At 42.2% G+C, this 24,956-nt stretch overlaps 1 protein-coding gene and 1 pseudogene across 5 annotated transcripts in view; one reads left to right on the forward strand and one right to left on the reverse strand.

Annotated features, from left to right (window-relative positions):
* Window positions 1-598: 598 nt before the first annotated feature.
* On the forward strand, window positions 599-15,930 carry LOC127360300 (gelsolin-like; annotated as a pseudogene).
* Window positions 15,931-15,965: 35 nt separating this feature from the next.
* Window positions 15,966-24,956, reverse strand: part of LOC127360297 (disabled homolog 2-interacting protein-like) — a 40,131-nt gene continuing 31,140 nt past the window's right edge. For 4 of the 5 annotated variants that reach the window (XM_051394675.1, XM_051394676.1, XM_051394678.1 and 1 more), the window contains 12 exons: window positions 21,525-21,669; window positions 21,197-21,433; window positions 20,915-21,104; window positions 20,490-20,725; window positions 19,510-19,601; window positions 18,939-19,415; window positions 18,551-18,858; window positions 18,356-18,469; window positions 17,846-17,968; window positions 17,639-17,718; window positions 17,465-17,552; window positions 15,966-17,170 (listed from right to left, as the gene is read on the reverse strand). In XM_051394675.1, coding sequence (XP_051250635.1) covers window positions 17,000-17,170; window positions 17,465-17,552; window positions 17,639-17,718; window positions 17,846-17,968; window positions 18,356-18,469; window positions 18,551-18,858; window positions 18,939-19,415; window positions 19,510-19,601; window positions 20,490-20,725; window positions 20,915-21,104; window positions 21,197-21,433; window positions 21,525-21,669 — 2,261 coding nt within the window. In that variant the 3' untranslated portion in view covers window positions 15,966-16,999. The remainder of the gene's footprint in view (window positions 17,171-17,464; window positions 17,553-17,638; window positions 17,719-17,845; window positions 17,969-18,355; window positions 18,470-18,550; window positions 18,859-18,938; window positions 19,416-19,509; window positions 19,602-20,489; window positions 20,726-20,914; window positions 21,105-21,196; window positions 21,434-21,524; window positions 21,670-24,956) is intronic. The other variant, XM_051394677.1, reaches the window with a different exon arrangement.

A 24,956-nucleotide genomic window follows, 5' to 3' on the forward strand; every position in this document is an offset into this window, starting at 1 on the left:
AAAATGAAAGCCTCCTGAACGAGCTGGAGGCAGAAGTTTTTAATGGTGATTTATTTTAAATATGATCACATAATTTAAATGTTAGAGCAGTGACATGAATCCCTACAGTCTGAATAAATGATGGCGGTTCTTTGTGTTTCCAGGTGGATGCTGGGGTCAGGTGGTCTGCTCAGACCTGTAACTCAGGTGAGGAAGGGGGTACCTGTTTATTCTTTGTTGTTATTCAGCAGGTTGAGTTCAGGTGTATCAGGTCTCATTACAGATCTGACTGCTGCTCCTCCACAGGACCCTCTGGAGATCGGTCCCTGCAGACTCACCTGTACATCTGTACACTGTACACTGTACACTGTACACCTGTACACCTGTACACCTGTATACCTGTACACTGTACACCTGTACACCTGTATACCTGTACACAGTATACCTGTACCTGCAGTATAGTGTGTACTTGTACCTCCTGTTGTTGAATGTTAATCATATAAAATGAAGTAGAACTGTAACAGTATTCCAGCTGGGTGTGGACCAGTGGGGGAGGGAGGGGGAGGGGCTGTGAGGAGGGAGGGGGAGGGCACAGGTAGAGTTACCTGCAGCCCCTCCCTCCTCCTCTCCGCCCCTCCCCCGTCAGTGTCTCTCAGGTGGAGCTCGTTCTTCATCAGTTTCTCTCAGCAGCGTCTGACGATCACTGACGGTGAGTTCCTTTCTCTGATCAATCGATCAATATCATTATTATTGTTATTATTGATCTGTGCTTTCTTTCACTGGCTCAAAGTTCAACCTGTAAACATCTCAAATCAAATGTTTGTCTTCAGTCAACAAACAAACGTTTGTTCAAACTGATAAAAAAAAACAGGAAACAGATTTTACTGGACGAACTCTTCATCATCTTCATCTTCTTCAGTTTGTTTGTTTCCTGTGTGTTTGTCAGCTCATCGGCTCAAATTACCTCAAACATTCATCTTCATCATCTTCTTGTTTATCTTCATCCTGCAAATGAGCCTGATGAGACGTTCACTGACTGTGGGGATTCTCACCGTTTGCTGCTGTTTGTCTCTTGAAAGCCTGAAACTGCCTGTCTATCTCTCTGTCTATCTCTCTGCCATCTGTCTGTCCATCTCTGTGCCTGTCTATCTCTCTGCCCGTCTCTGTGCCTGTCTATCTCTCTGCCCGTCTCTGTGCCTGTCTATCTCTCTGCCCGTCTCTGTGCCTGTCTATCTCTCTGCCCATCGCTCTGCCCGTCTCTCTGCCTGTCTATCTTTCTGCTAGTCTATCTCTCTGCCTGCTTGTCTCTCTGACTGTCTATCTCTCTGCCTGTCTCTCTGCCCGTCTCTCTGACTGGGTGTGTCACTTCCTGCTTCCTCGGCTGCAGCAGAGATGTTTAGTGTTGAGAAGATGAGTCACTCTGCTGACAGACGAACATGAACTAACCACAGAAACTTTTCACTGTTTATTTATTTTGTTTGTCAACAACAAACACAAACAATAAAATAGCAGAAAAATAATCTTCAAGTTTACAATCTGTCTTTCATAGTCAATATATAATTTATATATATAATTTATATATTGACTAATGATAAATATACAATTTATATATTGATTAATAATAATAAATATATAATTTATATATTGATTAATAATAATAAATATATAATTTATATATTGATAACTGATGAATATATAATTCATACTTTCAACAGTTTTTTTAAAATAACGGGAAGTAAAGTATTTTAATAACAAAAAATTATTTCAACAAAACAAAAACTTTTATTTTGATTTAATGAAAACAACCTTTAAATTATGAGTTTGATCAGTTTATATTTACAGTGTGGCTCCGCCCCAAAGGTGACATTACACTATTGTGTGGCTCCGCCCCCTACAGGTGACATCATGGTGTTCCATTCTGAGTTTGAGCGTGCGGGCCGGAGGGCGGGGCTTCAGCTGTGGCGGGTGGAGAAGATGGAGCTGGTTCCTGTTCCTGAGAGTCTGTACGGAGGGTTCTACAGCGGAGACGCTTACCTGGTTCTCCACAGCACCGAGAACCGACGGGGAACCCTGCAGTACGACCTGCACTACTGGCAAGGTACTGCAGTACTCTGTGTACTCTGTACTAGCACTGCAGTACTCTGTGTACTAATACTGCAGTACTCTGTGTACTAATACTGCAGTACTCTGTACTAATACTGCAGTACTTTGTACTCTGTACTAACACTGCAGTACTCTGTGTACTAACACTGCAGTACTCTGTGTACTAACACTGCAGTACTCTGTGTACTAATACTGCAGTACTCTGTGTACTAATACTGCAGTACTCTGTACTAATACTGCAGTACTCTGTGTACTAATACTGCAGTACTCTGTACACTAATACTGCAGTACTCTGTACACTAATACTGCAGTACTCTGTACTAATACTGCAGTACTCTGTGTACTCTGTACTAACACTGCAGTACTCTGTGTACTAATACTGCAGTACTCTGTACTAATACTGCAGTACTCTGTGTACTAATACTGCAGTACTCTGTGTACTAATACTGCAGTACTCTGTATACTAATACTGCAGTACTCTGTGTACTAATACTGCAGTACTCTGTGTACTTTACTAACTGCAGTACTCTGTGTACTTATACTGCAGTACTTGTGTACTCTGTACTAATACTGCAGTACTCTGTGTACTAATACTGCAGTACTCTGTACACTAATACTGCAGTACTCTGTACTAATACTGCAGTACTCTGTACTAATACTGCAGTACTCTGTGTACTGTACTAACACTGCAGTACTCTGTGTACTAATACTGCAGTACTCTGTACTAATACTGCAGTACTCTGTGTACTTGTACTAACACTGCAGTACTCTGTGTACTAATACTGCAGTACTCTGTGTACTAATACTGCAGTACTCTTGTACTCTGTACTAACACTGCAGTACTCTGTGTACTAATACTGCAGTACTCTGTGTACTAATACTGCAGTACTCTTGTACTAACACTGCAGTACTCTTGTACTAATACTGCAGTACTCTGTGTACTCTGTACTAACACTGCAGTACTCTGTACTAACACTGCAGTACTCTGTACTAACACTGCAGTACTCTGTACTTATACTGCAGTACTCTGTACTAATACTGCAGTACTCTGTGTACTCTGTACTAACACTGCAGTACTCTGTGTACTAACACTGCAGTACTCTGTGTACTAAACTCAGTATTTTACTGCAGTACTCTGTGTACTAATACTGCAGTACTCTGTGTACTCTGTACTAACCTCGCAGTACTCTGTGTACTTATACTGCAGTACTCTGTGTACTAACACTGCAGTACTCTGTGTACTCTGTACTAAACCTGCAGTACTCTGTGTACTAATACTGCAGTACTCTGTGTACTAACACTGCAGTACTCTGTGTACTAATACTGCAGTACTCTGTACTAATACTGCAGTACTCTGTACACTAATACTGCAGTACTCTGTGTACTAATACTGCAGTACTCTGTACACTAATACTGCAGTACTCTGTGTACTAACACTGCAGTACTCTGTGTACTAATACTGCAGTACTCTGTGTACTAACACTGCAGTACTCTGTGTACTAATACTGCAGTACTCTGTGTACTCGTACTAACACTGCAGTACTCTGTACTAATACTGCAGTACTCTGTGTACTCTGTACTAATACTGCAGTGCTCTGTGCTAATACTGCAGTACTCTGTGTACTAACACTGCAGTACTCTGTGTACTAATACTGCAGTACTCTGTGTACTAACACTGCAGTACTCTGTGTACTCTGTGTACTAATACTGCAGTACTCTGTGTACTCTGTACTAACCTCGCAGTACTCTGTGTACTAATACTGCAGTACTCTGTGTACTCTGTACTAACACTGCAGTACTCTGTACTAATACTGCAGTACTCTGTGTACTCTGTACTAATACTGCAGTACTCTGTACACTAATACTGCAGTGCTCTGTGCTAATACTGCAGTACTCTGTACTAACACTGCAGTACTCTGTGTACTAACACTGCAGTACTCTGTGTACTAACACTGCAGTACTCTGTGTACTAATACTGCAGTACTCTGTGTACTAACACTGCAGTACTCTGTGTACTCTGTACTAACCTCGCAGTACTCTGTGTACTAATACTGCAGTACTCTGTGTACTAACACTGCAGTACTCTGTGTACTAATACTGCAGTACTCTGTGTACTAACACTGCAGTACTCTGTGTACTAATACTGCAGTACTCTGTGTACTCTGTACTAACACTGCAGTACTCTGTACTAATACTGCAGTACTCTGTGTACTCTGTACTAACACTGCAGTACTCTGTACTAATACTGCAGTACTCTGTGTACTCTGTACTAACACTGCAGTACTCTGTACTAATACTGCAGTACTCTGTGTACTCTGTACTAATACTGCAGTACTCTGTACACTAATACTGCAGTGCTCTGTGCTAATACTGCAGTACTCTGTGTACTAACACTGCAGTACTCTGTGTACTAATACTGCAGTACTCTGTGTACTAATACTGCAGTACTCTGTACTAATACTGCAGTACTCTGTGTACTCTGTACTAACACTGCAGTACTCTGTGTACTAATACTGCAGTACTCTGTGTACTAACACTGCAGTACTCTGTGTACTAATACTGCAGTACTCTGTGTACTAATACTGCAGTACTCTGTGTACTAATACTGCAGTACTCTGTACTAATACTGCAGTACTCTGTACTAAACTGCAGTACTCTGTGTACTAATACTGCAGTACTCTGTACTAATACTGCAGTACTCTGTGTACTCTGTACTAACACTGCAGTACTCTGTGTACTAATACTGCAGTACTCTGTACTAATACTGCAGTACTCTGTGTACTAATACTGCAGTACTCTGTGTACTAACACTGCAGTACTCTGTGTACTAATACTGCAGTACTCTGTGTACTAATACTGCAGTACTCTGTGTACTCTGTACTAACCTCGCAGTACTCTGTGTACTTATACTGCAGTACTCTGTGTACTCTGTACTAATACTGCAGTACTCTGTGTACTAATACTGCAGTACTCTGTACACTAATACTGCAGTACTCTGTGTACTAATACTGCAGTACTCTGTACTAATACTGCAGTACTCTGTACTAATACTGCAGTACTCTGTGTACTCTGTACTAACACTGCAGTACTCTGTGTACTAATACTGCAGTACTCTGTGTACTAATACTGCAGTACTCTGTGTACTAATACTGCAGTACTCTGTGTACTAATACTGCAGTACTCTGTACTAATACTGCAGTACTCTGTGTACTCTGTACTAACACTGCAGTACTCTGTGTACTAATACTGCAGTACTCTGTACTAATACTGCAGTACTCTGTGTACTAACACTGCAGTACTCTGTGTACTAACACTGCAGTACTCTGTGTACTAATACTGCAGTACTCTGTGTACTAATACTGCAGTACTCTGTGTACTACATGCAGTACTCTGTGTACTAACACTGCAGTACTCTGTGTACTTATACTGCAGTACTCTGTGTACTCTGTACTAATACTGCAGTACTCTGTGTACTAATACTGCAGTACTCTGTACACTAATACTGCAGTACTCTGTACTAATACTGCAGTACTCTGTACTAATACTGCAGTACTCTGTGTACTCTGTACTAACACTGCAGTACTCTGTGTACTAATACTGCAGTACTCTGTACTAATACTGCAGTACTCTGTGTACTCTGTACTAACACTGCAGTACTCTGTGTACTAATACTGCAGTACTCTGTACTAATACTGCAGTACTCTGTGTACTCTGTACTAACACTGCAGTACTCTGTGTACTAATACTGCAGTACTCTGTGTACTAACACTGCAGTACTCTGTGTACTAATACTGCAGTACTCTGTTAATGTACTCTGTACTAACACTGCAGTACTCTGTACTAATACTGCAGTACTCTGTGTACTCTGTACTAACACTGCAGTACTCTGTACTAACACTGCAGTACTCTGTACTAACACTGCAGTACTCTGTACTTATACTGCAGTACTCTGTGTACTCTGTACTAACACTGCAGTACTCTGTGTACTAACACTGCAGTACTCTGTGTACTAATACAGCAGTACTCTGTGTACTAACACTGCAGTACTCTGTGTACTCTGTACTAACCTCGCAGTACTCTGTGTACTTATACTGCAGTACTCTGTGTACTAACACTGCAGTACTCTGTGTACTCTGTACTAACCTCGCAGTACTCTGTGTACTAATACTGCAGTACTCTGTGTACTAACACTGCAGTACTCTGTGTACTAATACTGCAGTACTCTGTACTAATACTGCAGTACTCTGTACACTAATACTGCAGTACTCTGTGTACTAATACTGCAGTACTCTGTACACTAATACTGCAGTACTCTGTGTACTAACACTGCAGTACTCTGTGTACTAATACTGCAGTACTCTGTGTACTAACACTGCAGTACTCTGTGTACTCTGTGTACTAATACTGCAGTACTCTGTGTACTAATACTGCAGTACTCTGTGTACTAATACTGCAGTACTCTGTGTACTCACACTGCAGTACTCTGTGTACTAACACTGCAGTACTCTGTGTACTCTGTACTAACACTGCAGTACTCTGTGTACTAATACTGCAGTACTCTGTGTACTAATACTGCAGTACTCTGTGTACTCACACTGCAGTACTCTGTGTACTAATACTGCAGTACTCTGTACACTAATACTGCAGTGCTCTGTGCTAATACTGCAGTACTCTGTGTACTAATACTGCAGTACTCTGTGTACTCTGTACTAACACTGCAGTACTCTGTGTACTAATACTGCAGTACTCTGTGTACTAATACTGCAGTACTCTGTGTACTAACACTGCAGTACTCTGTGTACTAATACTGCAGTACTCTTGTCTGTACTCTTGTACTAACACTGCAGTACTCTGTGTACTAATACTGCAGTACTCTGTGTACTCTGTACTAACACTGCAGTACTCTGTGTACTAATACTGCAGTACTCTGTGTACTCTGTACTAACACTGCAGTACTCTGTACTAATACTGCAGTACTCTGTGTACTCTGTACTAATACTGCAGTACTCTGTACACTAATACTGCAGTGCTCTGTGCTAATACTGCAGTACTCTGTGTACTAACACTGCAGTACTCTGTGTACTCTGTACTAACCTCGCAGTACTCTGTGTACTAATACTGCAGTACTCTGTGTACTAACACTGCAGTACTCTGTGTACTCTGTACTAACCTCGCAGTACTCTGTGTACTCTGTACTAACACTGCAGTACTCTGTGTACTCTGTACTAACACTGCAGTACTCTGTGTACTAATACTGCAGTACTCTGTGTACTAATACTGCAGTACTCTGTGTACTCACACTGCAGTACTCTGTGTACTCTGTACTAACCTCGCAGTACTCTGTGTACTAATACTGCAGTACTCTGTGTACTAACACTGCAGTACTCTGTGTACTAATACTGCAGTACTCTGTGTACTAACACTGCAGTACTCTGTGTACTAACACTGCAGTACTCTGTGTACTAATACTGCAGTACTCTGTGTACTCACACTGCAGTACTCTGTGTACTAACACTGCAGTACTCTGTGTACTCTGTACTAACACTGCAGTACTCTGTGTACTAATACTGCAGTACTCTGTGTACTCTGTACTAATACTGCAGTACTCTGTGTACTGTGTACTAATACTGTAGTTCTCTGTGTACTAATACTGTAGTACTCTGTGTACTAATACTGCAGTACTCTGTGTACTGTGTACTAATACTGCAGTACTCTGTGTACTGTGTACTAATACTGCAGTACTCTGTGTACTCTGTACTAATACTGCAGTACTCTGTGTACTGTGTACTAATACTGTAGTACCCTGTGTACTAATACTGTAGTACTCTGTGTACTAATACTGCAGTACTCTGTGTACTGTGTACTAATACTGCAGTACTCTGTGTACTAATACTGCAGTACTCTGTGTACTAATACTGTAGTACTCTGTGCTAATACTGCAGTACTCTGTGTACTCTGTGTACTAATACTGCAGTACTCTGTACTAATACTGCAGTACTGTGTGTACTAATACTGCAGTACTGTGTGTGCTAATACTGTAGTACTCTGTGTACTAATAGTGTAGTACTCTGTGTACTAATACTGCAGTACACTGTACTAATACTGTAGTACACTGTACTAATACTGTAGTACTCTGTGTACTAATAGTGTAGTACTCTGTGTACTAATAGTGTAGTACTCTGTGTACTAATACTGCAGTACTCTGTGTACTAATACTGCAGTACTCTGTGTACTAATACTGCAGTACTTTGTGTGCTAATACTGCAGTACTCTGTGTACTAATACTGCAGTACTCTGTTCTAATACTGAATTTATAAATTGTACTCTGTGTACTAATACTGCAGTACTTTGTGTGCTAATACTGCAGTACTCTGTGTACTAATACTGCAGTACTCTGTGTACTCTGTGTACTAATACTGCAGTACTTTGTGTACTAATACTGCAGTACTCTGTGTACTAATACTGCAGTACTCTGTGTACTAATACTACAGTACTCTGTGTACTAATACTGCAGTACTCTGTGTACTAATACTGCAGTACTCTGTGTACTAATACTACAGTACTCTGTGTACTAATACTACAGTACTTGTACGTGTACTTGAATTTGATTGTGGTGTGACAGTGGTTCGGTTCTCTGATTGGTTGGTTGTGCTGCAGGGTCAGAGTGCTCTCAGGATGAGAGTGGGGCGGCGGCCATCTTTGCAGTGCAGATGGATGACTTCCTGCAGGGTGCACCGGTCCAGTACCGTGAAGTCCAGGGCCACGAGTCCAGTACCTTTACTGGATACTTCAAAACCGGACTCAAGTACATGGTACACTATTCAATTCAATTCAATTCAATTTTGCCAATTCATAACAGAAGTTATCTCAGGACACTTTTCAAATAGAGCCATGCCACCATGAGCAAGACCTTGGAGACAAGGGGAGAGAGAGAGAGAGAGAGAGAGAGAGAGAGAGAGAGAGAGAGAGAGAGAGAGAGAGAGAGAGAGAGAGAGAGAGAGAGAGAGAGAGAGAGAGAGAGAGAGAGAGAGAGAGAGAGAGAGAGAGAGAGAGAGACTACATCGGTCTATAGTTGGCTAAAACCCCTGGGTCAAGAAGGGGTTTAATTACAGCTACTTTAAAGGACTGTGGTACATATCCTGATAATAAAGAAAGATTAATCATATCCAGTAAAGAAGTGCCAATTAAGGGAACAACTTCTTTAAGCAGTCTAGTTGGGATCGGGTCCAACCGACAGGTTGATGGCTTCGATGAAGAAATTTTTGAAGTTAACCACTACTACTGTAATATCTTTTACTAAGAGTACAACTAGTACTACTAATAAAACTAGTACTAGTTATAAAACTAGTATACAAGTAATAATACTAGTACTACTAATAATACTAGTTTACAATTAATAATACTTGTACTAATAATAATACTAGTACTAATAATACAACTAGTTAACAACTAATACTAGTACTACTACTAATAATAGTTTACAAATAATACTAGTACTAGTTATAAAACTAGTTTACAACTAATAATACTAGTACTACTAATAATACTAGTACTATTAATAACTCTAGTTTACAACTAATAATACTAGTACTACTAATAAAACTAGTTTACAACTAATAATACTAGTACTAATAATAATACTAGTTTACTACTAATAATACTAGTACTACTAATAACCCTAGTTTATGACTAATAATACCAGTACTACTAATAACACTAGTTTACAACTAATAATACTAGTTCACGACTAATAATACTAGTACTATTAATAACTCTAGTTTACAACTAATAATACTAGTACTACTAATAAAACTAGTTTACAACTAATATTACTAGTACTAATAATAATACTAGTTTACTACTAATAATACTAGTACTAGTTATAAAACTAGTTTACAACTAATAATACTTGTACTACTAATAATACTAGTACTAACAATAATACTAGTACTAACGAATACTAGTTGCCAACTTATAATACTAGTACTACTTATAACACAAGTTTACGACTAATAATACTAGTACTACTAATAATGCTAGTTTACAACTAATACTACTACTATTAATAATGCTAGTTTACGACTAATAATACTAGTACTTCTAATAATACTAGTACTACTTATAATACTAGTACTAAATATACTAGTAGTATTTATAATACTAGTTTACAACTAATAATACTAGTTTACGACTAATAATACTAGTACTACTAATAACCCTAGTTTACGACTAATAATACTAGTACTACTAATAACCCTAGTTTATGACTAATAATACCAGTACTACTAATAACACTAGTTTACAACTAATAATACTAGTTCACGACTAATAATACTAGTACTACTAATAAAACTAGTTTACTACTAATAATACTAGTACTTCTAATAATACTAGTACTACTACTAGTACTATTTATAAAACTAGTTAACGACTAATAATACTAGTACTACTACTAATAATACAACTAATAATACTAGTATTAATTATACTAGTACTATTTATAAAACTAGTTTACAACTAATAATACTAGTTTACGACTAATAATATAGTACAACTAATAATACTAGTACTACTGTTAATACTAGTACTACTAATAATACTAGTTTACAACTAATAATACTAGTACTAATAATACTAGTACTACTAATAATACTAGTTTACAACTAATAATATTAGTACAACTAATTATACTAGTACTTCTACGGTACTCAGTCTCCACTCAGATTCACTGATGACATCACTTCCTCTCACACAGAAAGGGGGCGTGGCCTCAGGGTTCCAACACGTGGTGACCAATGACGTGGATGTTCAGCGGCTGCTGCAGGTCAAAGGTCGACGAGTTGTCAGGGCAACAGAGGTTCCTGTCAGCTGGGACAGTTTCAACCAGGGAGACAGTTTCATCCTGGACCTGGGAGAGGTGAGACAGGTGGACAGGTGAGACATGTGGACAGGTGAGACAGTCGGATAGACACACAGTTGTGAACCTGTCTCTCTCTCTACAGCACATCATCCAGTGGTCTGGTTCCCATAGCAACCGCTTTGAGAAGCTGAAGGCCACTGTGGTGAGTGATGACATCACCTCATTACATCATCATTATCCATGTCAGCGATTGATTGACTGATGATTGATTGGTTGGTTGTTGATTGACAGGTGTCTAAGGGTATCCGTGACGATGAACGGTGCGGTCGGGCCAATCTGGTGATCTGTGACGAGGGGGCGGAGCCTGAGAGGATGCTGGAGGTGATGAAACGAGCATGACCTCAAAATACTGCACAGATATTATATATTATATCAGCTATAACTCTGATTATCAGTGGTGGAGGAGGGGGGTTATCTCAGACATCTTGAGTGGTTTTCCCGGTCTGCAGTGGTCAGTAACCAGAAGTATGAAGAATGTTATGGCTTATCGGTGTTTGTGTTACTGACCTCCTCCTGGTGACCTCCTGTTGACCTCCTCCTGTTGACCTCCTCCTGTTGACCTCCACCTGTTGACCTCTACCTGTTGACCTCCTCCTGTTGACCTCTACCTGTTGACTTCCACCTGTTGACCTCCTCCTGTTGACCTCTACCTGTTGACCACCTCCTGTTGACCTCCTCCTGTTGACCTCTACCTGTTGACCTCCTCTTGTTGACCTCTGACCTCTGTGTTCAGGTTCTCGGGGAGAAGCCGGAGCTTCCTGAAGCTCACAGTGACGACACCAAGATGGACGCCGCTCACAGGAAACAGGCGCGACTGTACAAGGTGAGGACGTCTGTCAGTGAGCACACAGACGTTAGATTTTATTGTGAAGTAGCAGCAGGAAGTGCCCAACTCTTTGTCTGTCTATCTACCTGTCTGTCTGTCAGGTGTCCAATGCCGATGGAGACATAGAGGTTAGCATGGTCGCAGAGCAGAATCCATTCTCCCAGAATGCTTTGCAGTCCAGCGAGTGCTTCATCCTCGACAACGGCGCCGCCGGACACATCTTCATCTGGAAAGGTCCAGACTGGGTTCTGTTGTAGAACCTGGTTCAGATGTTCTTTAGGTTCCTCAGCTGACTGAGAGATGACCAGCTGGTCACTCACGTGTGTGTGTGTGTGTGTGTGTGTGTGTGTGTGTGTGTGTGTGTGTGTGTGTGCGCGTGTGTGCAGGTAAGGATGCGAACCCTGAGGAGCGTCACGCGGTCCTGAAGACGTCAGAACAGTTCATCCACAAGATGAACTACCCGACATACACACAGGTAAACTGTCTCACCTGTCCCTGTCTCACCTGTTCCTGCCCTATGTTCTAAAAAGCTTTTTGTTGTCGCACCTGAAAACACAGGTGTGTCACAGTGAGTGTCACTTTCAGTTCGTCATAACTCAGAAATAAAAAAGCTGATTAGTGATGTTGGATTGAGTCTGTAGGATTTTGGACTATTTCCTAAAGTTAGTTTGGATTTACTTAAATCTGAAAATAATCTACAAACTGTCCCCCTCAGGTCCAGGTCCTTCCAGAGTTCGGGGAGACTCCGCTCTTCAAGCAGTTCTTTAAGGACTGGAGGGACCCTGACGACACCGTTGGCATGGGAACGGCCTATGTGTCCAATCAGATTGCAAAGATAGAGAAGGTAAACCCACCAAGTTCAGGATCAGGTTCAGACTGTTGAGGACTGCTCTGTAAACTGGCTCTTCTGATTGGAAAGGTTCCGTTCGATGTGTCGAAGCTCCACCAATCAGAGGCAATGGCAGCGCAGCACGGGATGGTGGACCGCGGAGACGGAGAGAAACAGGTGAGGCTGGGACCAGGTCTGTCTGACCAAACACAAGAGTAACTACAGCTCCCATCAGGGTTTTCAAATCCACCTAAAGTCCAGTTCAGACCAAAGATTCACAATGAGACCAGTTGAAACTGACAACACACTGTTTGGTTTCTTAAACCTGCCAGTTCACACCATCATCAATACAGATGGCCGTTATTTATCTTACAGATTCGGACTCATTCAGTCTCACACTTAGTAACATCCTTATGGAGTAATATTAGGCCGGTATCCAAAGCACAAGATGGCGCAGTGCCTTGTTTACATAAGGTTCTATTAAGTTTCATTGTGTGTGTATATATTTCAATATTCATATATATATGTGTGTGTGTATATATATATATATATGCATAGATATACAGTCTACAGTGGAGCATTTGTAGCTGTAACTCACAGTTCACACCACTGCAGCTGTTCCTGCTACGATCTGAAACTGTCTAAACTGGACTTAAGAATTATTGGAGATGTAGTTTCTCCACTGCAAACTAAATATCTTCTGTCTGTCTGTTTGTCTGTCTGTAGATCTGGCGTATTGATGGATCAGACAAGGTTCCCGTGGATCCGTCAGTTTTTGGTCAGTTCTATGGAGGAGACAGTTACATCATTCTGTATCAGTACCGACACAGCGACAGACAGGGTCACATCATCTACATATGGTGAGATATCACGCTCTTATTGTGTAAGGTGAACAGCCATTCTTACGCTTTTATTCTGAAGTCCTATGATGAGTGTAGGTTACCTATCAGAGCTCTGGTTTGTGTGGAGAGTGAACCAACCACTTTTCTCTCAGTTCTTTCTTTAGTTGGAGACTTAACAAGAGCTGGAAATCAGAAAAGATTCATTTAGAGCGAATAAATCATCCGGCCCTTCCAGGAAGCTGTGATCGCAACAGTTCAAATTCAACAAATTCAATTCAACAAAACAAACCAATCACTGTGAATTCTGTACAACCTTGTTTCCTTTGAGGTCACCAATCACAGCAGTCCCCCTCCCAAAACACTGATCCATACGTCACCAAACTACAGGAGATTTTATTCTTACTGGAACAAGTTTGATTTTTAATGAATTAACAATATTTTAGAAAAGTGAAATCAGGAATTTAACAATCCCAGAAACAAGAATCATATCTCTGCTGCACGAAGAGATCAACATTCATCCAGGTTCTATCATCAACTTAATTATTTCATATTCTATTGATCAATAACAGCTGATCAACTGTCCAATTAACCAAACAGTGAAATCAATGACTGCAGGAAGTTTGTGGAAAACCAGAGACTTGATTATTTCCTGTGAATATCAATCAGAATATTGATCAGTTTGTTGGTACGGAGGGCTCCCTCTGGTGTCAGCTTCCTGTCACTGCGGCTCTCTCTCTGTCTGCAGGCAGGGGGCGGAGTCTAGCCAGGATGAGGTGGGAGCATCTGCGATCTTGGCGGTCCAGCTGGATGAGGAACTGGGAGGAGGTGCAGTACAGGTACTAGGAGCACTGGGACCAGTTCTCTCTGACACACCCACACACTGAATTCATCCTCAACACATCACTTCCTGTCTGCAGGTGCGCGTGGTTCAGGGCAAAGAGCCGGCCCACCTCATGAGCCTGTTTGGGGGCCAACCAATGGTGGTCTACAAGGGTGGGACTTCCAGAGAAGGCGGCCAGTCAGAGCCGGCAGACACTCGCCTGTTCCAGATCCGAGCCAATCCAGCTGGGGACTCCAGAGCTGTGGAGGTGAGACAGAAAACAGAACCAGACTTATTCACCATCAGACTGCAAGATCTGTACCCAGTGTAAACCCAGTTTGACCAGTTCAATCCCTGAACCCTGTGGTCCTCCTCAGGTGGATCCGGCCTCCTCCAGTCTGAACTCCAGTGACGTCTTCCTCCTGGTCTCGTCCTCTGGGTCCTGGATGTGGAGAGGGAGGAGCAGCAGCAAGGCTGAAGTCCAGGGGACGGAGCACCTGGCTGGACTCCTGCAGGTGACCCCCACTGCACTGGAGGAGGGGCAGGAGGAAGGTAATGGGGGCGGGGTGGCGGAGGAGTCTGTGGGTCCATGATGACCCAGACCTTGAACCCTCAGTGTATGTTTGTGATTACAGATGCATTCTGGGAAGCGTTGGGGGGGGCAGGAGGACTACTGTCGTACACCCCGGCTGAAGAACAAGATGGAGGCTCATCCTCCTCGCCTCTTCGCCTGCTCCAACAAGACTGGAAACTTCCTGGTCAGTCTGGTCACATTCAGGTTCCTGGAGTTTCACATACGCTAGTTAGCTAACATTAGCTTCATGCTAACGATTAGCAGTTGCTAGGTGTCACAGGTGGTTTCTGGGTGTTTTATAGGTAAATAAGTGGTCAGCTGTTTTGGTTGTTTGGGTGTTTAGGGTGGTCGCTAGGGGTTCACTTGGTTGTCGCTAGGGTGTTTGTAAATGATTTAATTGTAAATGCATCAGTTAATAAATCTATAAAATATTATCTGTAATTCATTTTAAACTCTCTGTGTTTGTGTTCAGATGGACGAGGTTCCAGGTGAGCTGACTCAGGATGACCTCGCTCCTGATGATGTCATGATCTTGGATACCTGGGACCAGGTTTGTCTTCTGCTGTCACCATGGTAACAACATTGCCCCCCCCCATCCTCTTTATGTCCTCACTTCCTGTGTCGTCCTTCAGGTGTTTGTTTGGATCGGAAACGAGGCTCACGAGGACGAGAAGAGTGAGGCAGCATCGTCAGGTGAGATAGACAGGAAGTTACAGACAGACAGGTGTGATCAGATAATTATTGATTGGCAGATGACCCCTGAGGTTACTTGGATCAGCAGTTAGCTTGTAGCGGTCCTCGCTGTGCTAGCAGAATGCTAACAGCTACCTGTGTGTGTGCAGCTGTCAGGTACATTGAGAGCGACCCGGCCGACAGAGACCCTCGGACCCCCACCACCACCGTCAAACAGGGATTCGAACCGCCGACCTTCACCGGCTGGTTCCTGGGCTGGAACCACGAGTACTGGACCACCGACTAGTGACATCACTTCCTGTGTTCACCTGCTGTGTTCTCATGAATAAAACCTGTTACTGTCAGACTGTGTGTGTGACTCATCGCCATGGCAACAGTATGATAGTGGAATAGTTTATTGGAGCATTTGTTTATAAATACTGATGTTGATAAATAAAAACAGAAAGAGTTTAAATACAGACACAGAGAGTGTGTGTGTGTGTGTGTGTGTGTGTGTGTGTGTGTGTGTGTGTGTGTGTGTGTGTGCACGCGCACAAACTGATCATCACAATTTAAAGTTTTACAATAAAATCTGAGGTTTACATTAAAATCAGTAGAATTCTCTGAAACGACACAAACTAATGTCACATCCACCACTACGGAAGCCCGGAGCGGCCAAACGCTCAACACAATCACACCAAGATTGCTCTGATGGAGCTATGCTAACAGTTTCCCCCTGCTTCCAGTCTTTGTGCTAAGCTAGGCTAACCCTCTCTGTGTACTGGACTGAGACTAAAGAGTTGGACTGTCCCTTTAAGACATAAAGAGTTATGAATATATTCCATCGGACAAACTGTCCATGTGTCGTCTCTCAATAAAGTTTTTCATCTAAATAGAAACTGCTAAACACCAGAACCATATACAGCCAAAGTTGCGCTGGTCACACCAGAACCACATACAGTCAGAGTTACAACAAAGCTGTAGAGTTTGGCCAATAAGACCAGAGCCATATATAGACAGGGTTTGTCCATTAAGACCAGAGTCATATGTGACTGTAGTTGGTTCAATCAGACCAGAGCCATATACAACCAGAGTTGGTCCAATAGGATAAAGACGTGCAGCCTGGTTGTTGGTGGGGTCTGGCTCTCAACAGGGAGTACCAAAAGAAAAAAAAAAGGATATGATGTCAGGCTTGGTAAAATGTTGAAAAAGGAAACATGCAAAACAAAAACAGGAACTGAGGGGTAACCTAGCAACAGGAGCTCGGAGGTCAGATCCATCTCTGTAGGAGGTGACAGTTGATTGACAGGTCTGTGGTAACAGTATTGATTGGGTTACTCTAGGGGGCGTGGCTAACACGGTAGCCCCACCTCCTGTTGCCTCTCACACATCATGCAGATAAGCCCCTCCCCTTCCGTTAGAGCCAATCAGAGCTCAGCAGTTGCCGGAGTTCCGGAACTCTCCGTTCTCAGTGATCTGCAGAGACGACGTGTTGCTAGGAGACAGCCCGTTCCTCTGTGATGTCACAGCGTACCGCTCCTTCAGCTGAGTCAGCGCCGCCATCAGACGACTGTTAGCGGCGTCGAGACTCGCAATCCTCTTCTCCTGAGAGACAGACAGACAGACAGACAGACAGACAGTTAGAGAGAGAGAGAGAGAGAGAGAGAGAGAGAGAGAGAGACAGGAAGTAAGTTAGTTTCAATAAAAACCTTTCATAAGCAGACGTGTCTTTCACAATAAAAGACCTAATGACTACGTTTACGTTCTACTAAATATTATTATATTATATCATTAACATAACAGTTTATATAAATATCTGAAACCTTTATTATTATTATTATTATTACTGGGCTGGCAGTGACCCCTGACCTGTAGGCAGACAGGTAGACAGACGGGTACCTGTGCCTCTATGATCTTCTGTTTGGAGTCGACCACCGCCTGCATGTCAGAGTGATCCTTCTTCAGCTCCTCCTCCACTGCCATCAACCTGCACAGGTCAGAGGTCACAGGGTTAACTTTATACTGAACACAGACAGACAGGCAGACAGACAGGTCTACAGACAGGTATTGGACCTGCTGATGATGCTGTTCATCTGGAGGTCTTTATCGTCCTGCAGTCTCCTCAGTCTGCTCTCTGTGTCCTCCAGCCGGGCCTGAAACACATTAATGTGAAACTGTATGAACAATATTGGATCGGTGATCAGGCTGCTGATCAATGAACCACAGATCTATACAGGTCAGAGGTCACAAACATCATCAGGTGGATCAGATAGTCCTCACCTGGTACTCCTGCAGCATGCGCTGGTTCTGCTGGTCCTGGATCAGCAGTCGGGCTTCACACTCGTCCTGTCGCAGCGCCGCAACTCGCAACTTCTCCTGCAGCAACGCAATCTCCTGCTGGTACTGCAGAAGAACACAGACCCAGTACAGAACCAGAACAGACCCAGAACAGACCCAGAACAGAACCAGAACAGACCCAGAACAGAACCAGAACAGAACCAGAACAGACCCAGTGGACCCAGTGGAACCAGTACAGGCCCAGTGGATCCAGTACAGAACCAGTACAGACCCAGTGGAACCAGTACAGATCCCGTGGACCCAGTGGATCCAGTACAGACCCAGTGGAACCAGTACAGAACCAGAACAGAACCAGTACAGACCCAAGTGGATCCAGTACAGACCCAGTGGAACCAGAATTGAACCAGAACAGAACCAGTACAGACCCAGTGGAACCAGTACAGACCTAGTGAAACCAGTACAGACCCAGTGGAACCAGTACAGGTCTCATACCTTTTCTATGAGGGCATCGTCGTGGCGATCGTCCTCCGTCTCGCCGTAGGAGGAAGCAGAATTCATGTTGAGCAGCCAGGCCGCCGTCCGGTCCAAAGCACAGGGAGAGGGCGCCTGAACACACACACACACAGTTACAGTCTTGTGTTACCACGACAACCAGAGAGGATGTAACCATGGTAAGAACCCAGTTACCTTGGCAGCCGACCGCTGTTTCTCGGGGCTGTCTCCTTTAGACGATGACGACGTCTGTCTGAGCCGTGACTGACCGCTGCTCGGCCAATCGGGACTTGATGACATCATGCTGCCAGAGGCAGGGCGAGGAGGGTAGGCGGAGCCTCCGCCGCCACTAAGCATGCTGGGAGGCGTTCGACCTCGAGGAGGTCCTGGTGCCGCTGAGGAGGGTGGGGGGGGCTGATCGATGCGTCTCTGAGGACCCGAGGAGTTCTGACGATTAGGGGCGGAGCTACCTGAGGCAACAACAGTGACATCATCAGGTGAGTCTGTGACAGACAAGAAACACTGAGGTCAAAGGTCACAGCCGATTGAGCCTCTGTTACTGTTGCTACTTCCTGTTTGTTACCTGTGAGAGTCTCAGTCAGAGACAGCGCCCGTCTTGAGTATTCCTCGCCGCTGCTGCTACTCGACATGGCCGACATCCTCTCCCCTCTCTCCCCTCTCTCGCCCCCTCCCAGCCCCACAGACATCTGGGTAAGAAATGCGGGTTTGGTTGCCGTGGCGTTCCTGTCATCAGCATTTCCCTGTGACCCCACTGAGCCGTCCGAGGGAGTGGCGTCCGTCTGCTGCCGTGGAGACGTGGTGGTCATGTGATACACGGGGTTCTGGAAGGAGAGGGGAAGGAGCCCGGTCCTGCGCTGCCATTGGCTGTCGTCAAGGCCGTCGCTAGGGGAGGAGTCCTGCAGGTCGACCAGGGACAGACTGCGGCTCTCATTGGTCAGCTCTGGCCCCTCCCTCCGGCCACCGTTGGTCATTTCAAACCCCACCTCGTTCTCATTGGGCTCCGAGTACGACGAGCTCGGAGCCGGAGAGCCCTGCAGACCTGCAGGAAGTGACATCAGCACAACAGAAAGGTCAGACCGAGAGGTCAAAGGTGACAGACTGAGGTCAGGAGTTGGATAAAGGTTAAAGGTCACCTGATGCGGGCTGTAGACTGGATCCTTTGGTGACAAAGAACAAATCTTTGTTCTCTGGAGTCGGAGAGGGAAGTCTGGTGAAATCTACCAAACTACATCACACACACACACACACACACACACACACAGCAGAGATCAATAACTTTATATTGATTGATTAGAGACTCATATAAATAATGTGTTTATCAAATTAACTGGTTGAAAATCAATTACAGTTTAATAATGATAAACTAAAAGTTCCCCAGTAAGCTCAACGTGTTGTTTCACAGGAAGATAGAAACCACCTAATTAACACTATAGCAACTGCATTGCAACACCATAGCAACAACTCAAATAAACCAGAGCAACTCCCAGTAATCACCTATAAAGAATCATCTAGTGAACAGAGTAAAGCCCTAGCACCCACAGACAGAGTAAAGCCCTAGCAACCACAGACAGAGTAAAGCCCTAGCAACCACAGACAGAGTAAAGCCCTAGCAACCACAGACAGAGTAAAGCCCTAGCAACCACAGACAGAGTAAAGCCCTGGCAACCATAGAGTAAAGCCCTAGCAACCACAGATTAAAGCCTTAGCAACCACAGACAGAGTAAAGCCCTAGCAACCACAGAGTAAAGCCCTAGAAACCACAGAGTAAAGCCCTAGCAACCACAGAGTAAAGCCCTAGCAACCAGAGTAAAGCCCTAGAAACCACAGACAGACTAAAGCCCTAGCAACCACAGAGTAAAGCCCTAGCAACCACAGACAGAGTAAAGCCTTAGCAACCACAGGGTAAAGCCCTAGCAACCACAGAGTAAAGCCCTAGCAACCACAGACAGAGTAAAGCCTTAGCAACCACAGGGTAAAGCCCTAGCAACCACAGAGTAAAGCCCTAGAAACCACAGAGTAAAGCCCTGGCAACCACAGAGTAGTTGTTATTGGTCAGTGCTGCTCTGCCTTTTTTCTGTTGATAACTGGATGCTAATGCTAACAGGATGCTAACCCTCCATCCAGTCCGACGCCTCCCTGCAGGCCGATGGAGGGATTACAAGCCGCCAGAGGAGGAGAGAGGGGTGGGGACAGAGGGGGCGGGGACATAGGAGGCGGAGACACCACACGCTGAGGCTCTGGGGAAGACACGGAAACCCCCCCGGGATTAGCCACACCCCCCGGGTTAGCCAGAGCTGCCGACACGTCTCTGAGGATCCGAGGAAGAGGACCGAGCTTCGACAGACATGACTGGAGACAGACAGAGAGGTAGGAGAGAGAGACAGGTAGAGTTCTGTAAAGAGTTTGTCCACACTTTAAATATAAAGCTACAGCCAGCAGCAGTTAGCTTAGCTTAGCATAAAGATTGGGGGCAGGGGGAAAATGCTAGCCTGGCTGGATTCTGGGAACTTACAGGCTACACGTGATCAGGTGTGTTACCTGGTCAAGCTCGGTCAGCAGGGTGTGCAGGGTGGAGAGCTCCCGGCCGAGGTCGATGTATCCGTCGAAGCCAGCGGTGTGGTTCAGTCCGTCAGGGTTTGAGATCTCCTGCAGGAAACGCTGCATGCTGCTCCATTGCCGCTCCACAAAGTCGTTCATAAACAGCATGTACTCCTCTTTAGTGCCGAACCTGAACCACAGGACACAGGTGACAGTAAAAGCCTAGCAGATCTTTCGAAATAAAAGCCCTCCAGTTTTTTCACAATAAACGTGAAAACTTACTTGCTGAAGTTGGCGAGGGTCTGGATGACCTTGGCGATGAGGGTTAAAGTTCTTGCTGAGCGTTCGTCAGGGTATTCCTGCATCAGGTCAAACAGTGATGGTGACATCACAGCCGGACACAGGAAGCGCAGGAACAACGAGGCGCTAATGAGGCGCTCGCTAATGTCTGGCCGCCCCCGGTTACCGCACTCCTGTCGCCATGACGCAAACACCTCCTTCAGCTCCCGGGGGAAGACCCTGAGTGAGGAAGGGGTATATGTGTACTATATGTATAAATACACTGTGTACTGTGTGTACTCTGGCTGTGTACTGTGGGTACTGTGGGTACCTGTAGGAGTCGAGGATCTTACAGAAGGCAAGTTCACAGCACATCCTCAGGTTGGCCTGATGCTCTGCAAGGTCAGAGGTCGCACAGCGAGACGGGTCGACCTCACAGTTCTCATCTGACTCATACAGAGCTTTAATGAACTCACCTGGACACACACACACACACACAGACAATAAGATAAGAGTTAGCAGTTTTTTTAACGTTGCTGTTTTTTAGCGTTGTTGCTGTTTTTAACGTTGTTGCTGTTTTTAACGTTGTTGCTGTTTTTTAGTGTTGTTGCTGTTTTTTAACATTGTTGCTGTTTTAAGTGTTGTTGCTGTTTTTTAACGTTGGTGTTTTTGAGCGTTGTTGCTGTTTTTAACATTGTTGCTGTTTTAAGGGTTGTTGCTGTTTTTAACATTTTTGCTGTTTATTAACATTGTTGTTTTTTAACGTTGTTGCTGTTTTAAGCGTTGTTGCTGTTTTTTAATATTGTTGCTGTTTTTAACATTGTTGCTGTTTTAAGGGTTGTTGCTGTTTATTAACATTGTTGCTGTTTTTTAGCGTTGTTGGTGATTTTAACGTTGTTGCTGTTTTTAACATTGTTGCTGTTTATTAACATTGTTGTTGTTTTTAATGTTGTTGCTGTTTTTTAATATTGTTGCTATTTTAAGGATTGTTGCTGTTTATTAACATTGTTGATGTTTTTTAACATTGTTGGTGATTTTAACGTTGTTGCTGTTTTAAACGTTGTTGCTGTTTTTAACATTTTTGCTGTTTATTAACATTGTTGTTTTTTAACGTTGTTGCTGTTTTTTAATATTGTTGCTGTTTTTAACATTGTTGCTGTTTTGAGGGTTGTTGCTGTTTATTAACATTGTTGCTGTTTTTTAGCGTTGTTGGTGATTTTAACGTTGTTGCTGTTTTAAATGTTGCTGTTTTTAACATTGTTGCTGTGTATTAACATTGTTGTTTTTTAACGTTGTTGCTGTTTTAAGCGTTGTTGCTGTTTTTTAATATTGCTGTTGTAAAGGTTGTTGCTGTTTATTAACATTGATGATGTTTTTTAACATTGTTGTTTTTTAACGTTGTTGCTGTTTTAAGCGTTGTTGCTGTTTTTTAATATTGTTGCTGTTTTAAGGGTTGTTGCTGTTTTTAACATTTTTGCTGTTTATTAACATTGTTGTTTTTTAACGTTGTTGCTGTTTTAAGCGTTGTTGCTGTTTTTTAATATTGTTGCTGTTTTTAACATTGTTGCTGTTTTAAGGGTTGTTGCTGTTTATTAACATTGTTGCTGTTTTTTAGCGTTGTTGGTGATTTTAACGTTGTTGCTGTTTTAAACGTTGTTGCTGTTTTTAACATTGTTGCTGTTTATTAACATTGTTGTTGTTTTTTAACGTTGTTGCTGTTTTTTAATATTGTTGCTGTTTTAAGGGTTGTTGCTGTTTATTAACATTGTTGATGTTTTTTAACATTGTTGGTGATTTTAACGTTGTTGCTGTTTTAAACGTTGTTGCTGTTTTTAACATTTTTGCTGTTTATTAACATTGTTGTTTTTTAACGTTGTTGCTGTTTTTTAATATTGTTGCTGTTTTTAACATTGTTGCTGTTTTAAGGGTTGTTGCTGTTTATTAACATTGTTGCTGTTTTTTAGCGTTGTTGGTGATTTTAACGTTGTTGCTGTTTTAAATGTTGCTGTTTTTAACATTGTTGCTGTGTATTAACATTGTTGTTTTTTAACGTTGTTGCTGTTTTAAGCGTTGTTGCTGTTTTTTAATATTGTTGCTGTTGTAAAGGTTGTTGCTGTTTATTAACATTGATGATGTTTTTTAACATTGTTTTTTTTTAACGTTGTTGCTGTTTTAAGCGTTGTTGCTGTTTTTTAATATTGTTGCTGTTTTTTTAACGTTGGTGATTTTAACGTTGTTGCTGTTTTTAACATTGTTGCTGTTTATTAACATTGTTGTTGTTTTTAATGTTGTTGCTGTTTTTTAATATTGTTGCTGTTTTAAGGATTGTTGCTGTTTATTAACATTGTTGATGTTTTTTAACATTGTTGGTGATTTTAATGTTGTTGCTGTTTTAAACGTTGTTGCTGTTTTTAACATTTTTGCTGTTTATTAACATTGTTGTTTTTTAACGTTGTTGCTGTTTTTTAATATTGTTGCTGTTTTTAACATTGTTGCTGTTTTGAGGGTTGTTGCTGTTTATTAACATTGTTGCTGTTTTTTAGCGTTGTTGGTGATTTTAACGTTGTTGCTGTTTTAAATGTTGCTGTTTTTAACATTGTTGCTGTGTATTAACATTGTTGTTTTTTAACGTTGTTGCTGTTTTAAGCGTTGTTGCTGTTTTTTAATATTGCTGTTGTAAAGGTTGTTGCTGTTTATTAACATTGTTGCTGTTTTTTAGCGTTGTTGCTGTTTTTAACATTGTTGCTGTTTATTAACATTGTTGTTGTTTTTTAACGTTGTTGCTGTTTTTTAATATTGTTGCTGTTTTAAGGGTTGTTGCTGTTTATTAACATTGTTGATGTTTTTTAACATTGTTGGTGATTTTAACGTTGTTGCTGTTTTAAACATTGTTGCTGTTTTTAACATTTTTGCTGTTTATTAACATTGTTGTTTTTTAACGTTGTTGCTGTTTTTTAATATTGTTGCTGTTTTTAACATTGTTGCTGTTTTAAGGGTTGTTGCTGTTTATTAACATTGTTGCTGTTTTTTAGCGTTGTTGGTGATTTTAACGTTGTTGCTGTTTTAAATGTTGCTGTTTTTAACATTGTTGCTGTGTATTAACATTGTTGTTTTTTAACGTTGTTGCTGTTTTAAGCGTTGTTGCTGTTTTTTAATATTGTTGCTGTTGTAAAGGTTGTTGCTGTTTATTAACATTGATGTTTTTTAACATTGTTTTTTTTAACGTTGTTGCTGTTTTAAGCGTTGTTGCTGTTTTTTAATATTGTTGCTGTTTTTTTAACGTTGGTGTTTTTGAGCGTTGTTGCTGTTTTTCTAGTGTTGTTGCTGTTTTTTAGCGTTGTTGCTGGTTTTAGTGTTGTTGCTGTGTTTAATGTTGTTTCTGTTTTTAACGTTGTTGCTGTTTTTAACATTTTTGCTGTTCTTTAACATTGTTGGTGTTTTTAGTGTTGTTGCTGTTTTTAACGTTGTTGCTGTTTTTTTAGCATTGTTTCTGTTTTTAGCGTTGTTTCTGTTTTTGACGTTGCTGTTTTTAACATTATTGCTGTTTTTAATGTTGTTGCTGTTTTTTAATATTGTTGCTGTTTTTTAGCGTTGTAGGTGTTTTTAACCTTGTTGTTGTTTTTAATGTTGTTGCTGTTTTTACTGTTGTTGCTGTTTTTAACGTTCTTGGTGTTTTCTAGTGTTGTTGCTGTTTTTTAACATCGTTGCTGTTTTTAGTGTTGTTGCTGTTTTTTTAACGTTGGTGTTTTGAGCGTTGTTGCTG

This window comes from Dicentrarchus labrax, unplaced genomic scaffold, assembly GCF_905237075.1.
Source record: "Dicentrarchus labrax unplaced genomic scaffold, dlabrax2021, whole genome shotgun sequence".
NCBI lineage: Eukaryota > Metazoa > Chordata > Actinopteri > Moronidae > Dicentrarchus > Dicentrarchus labrax.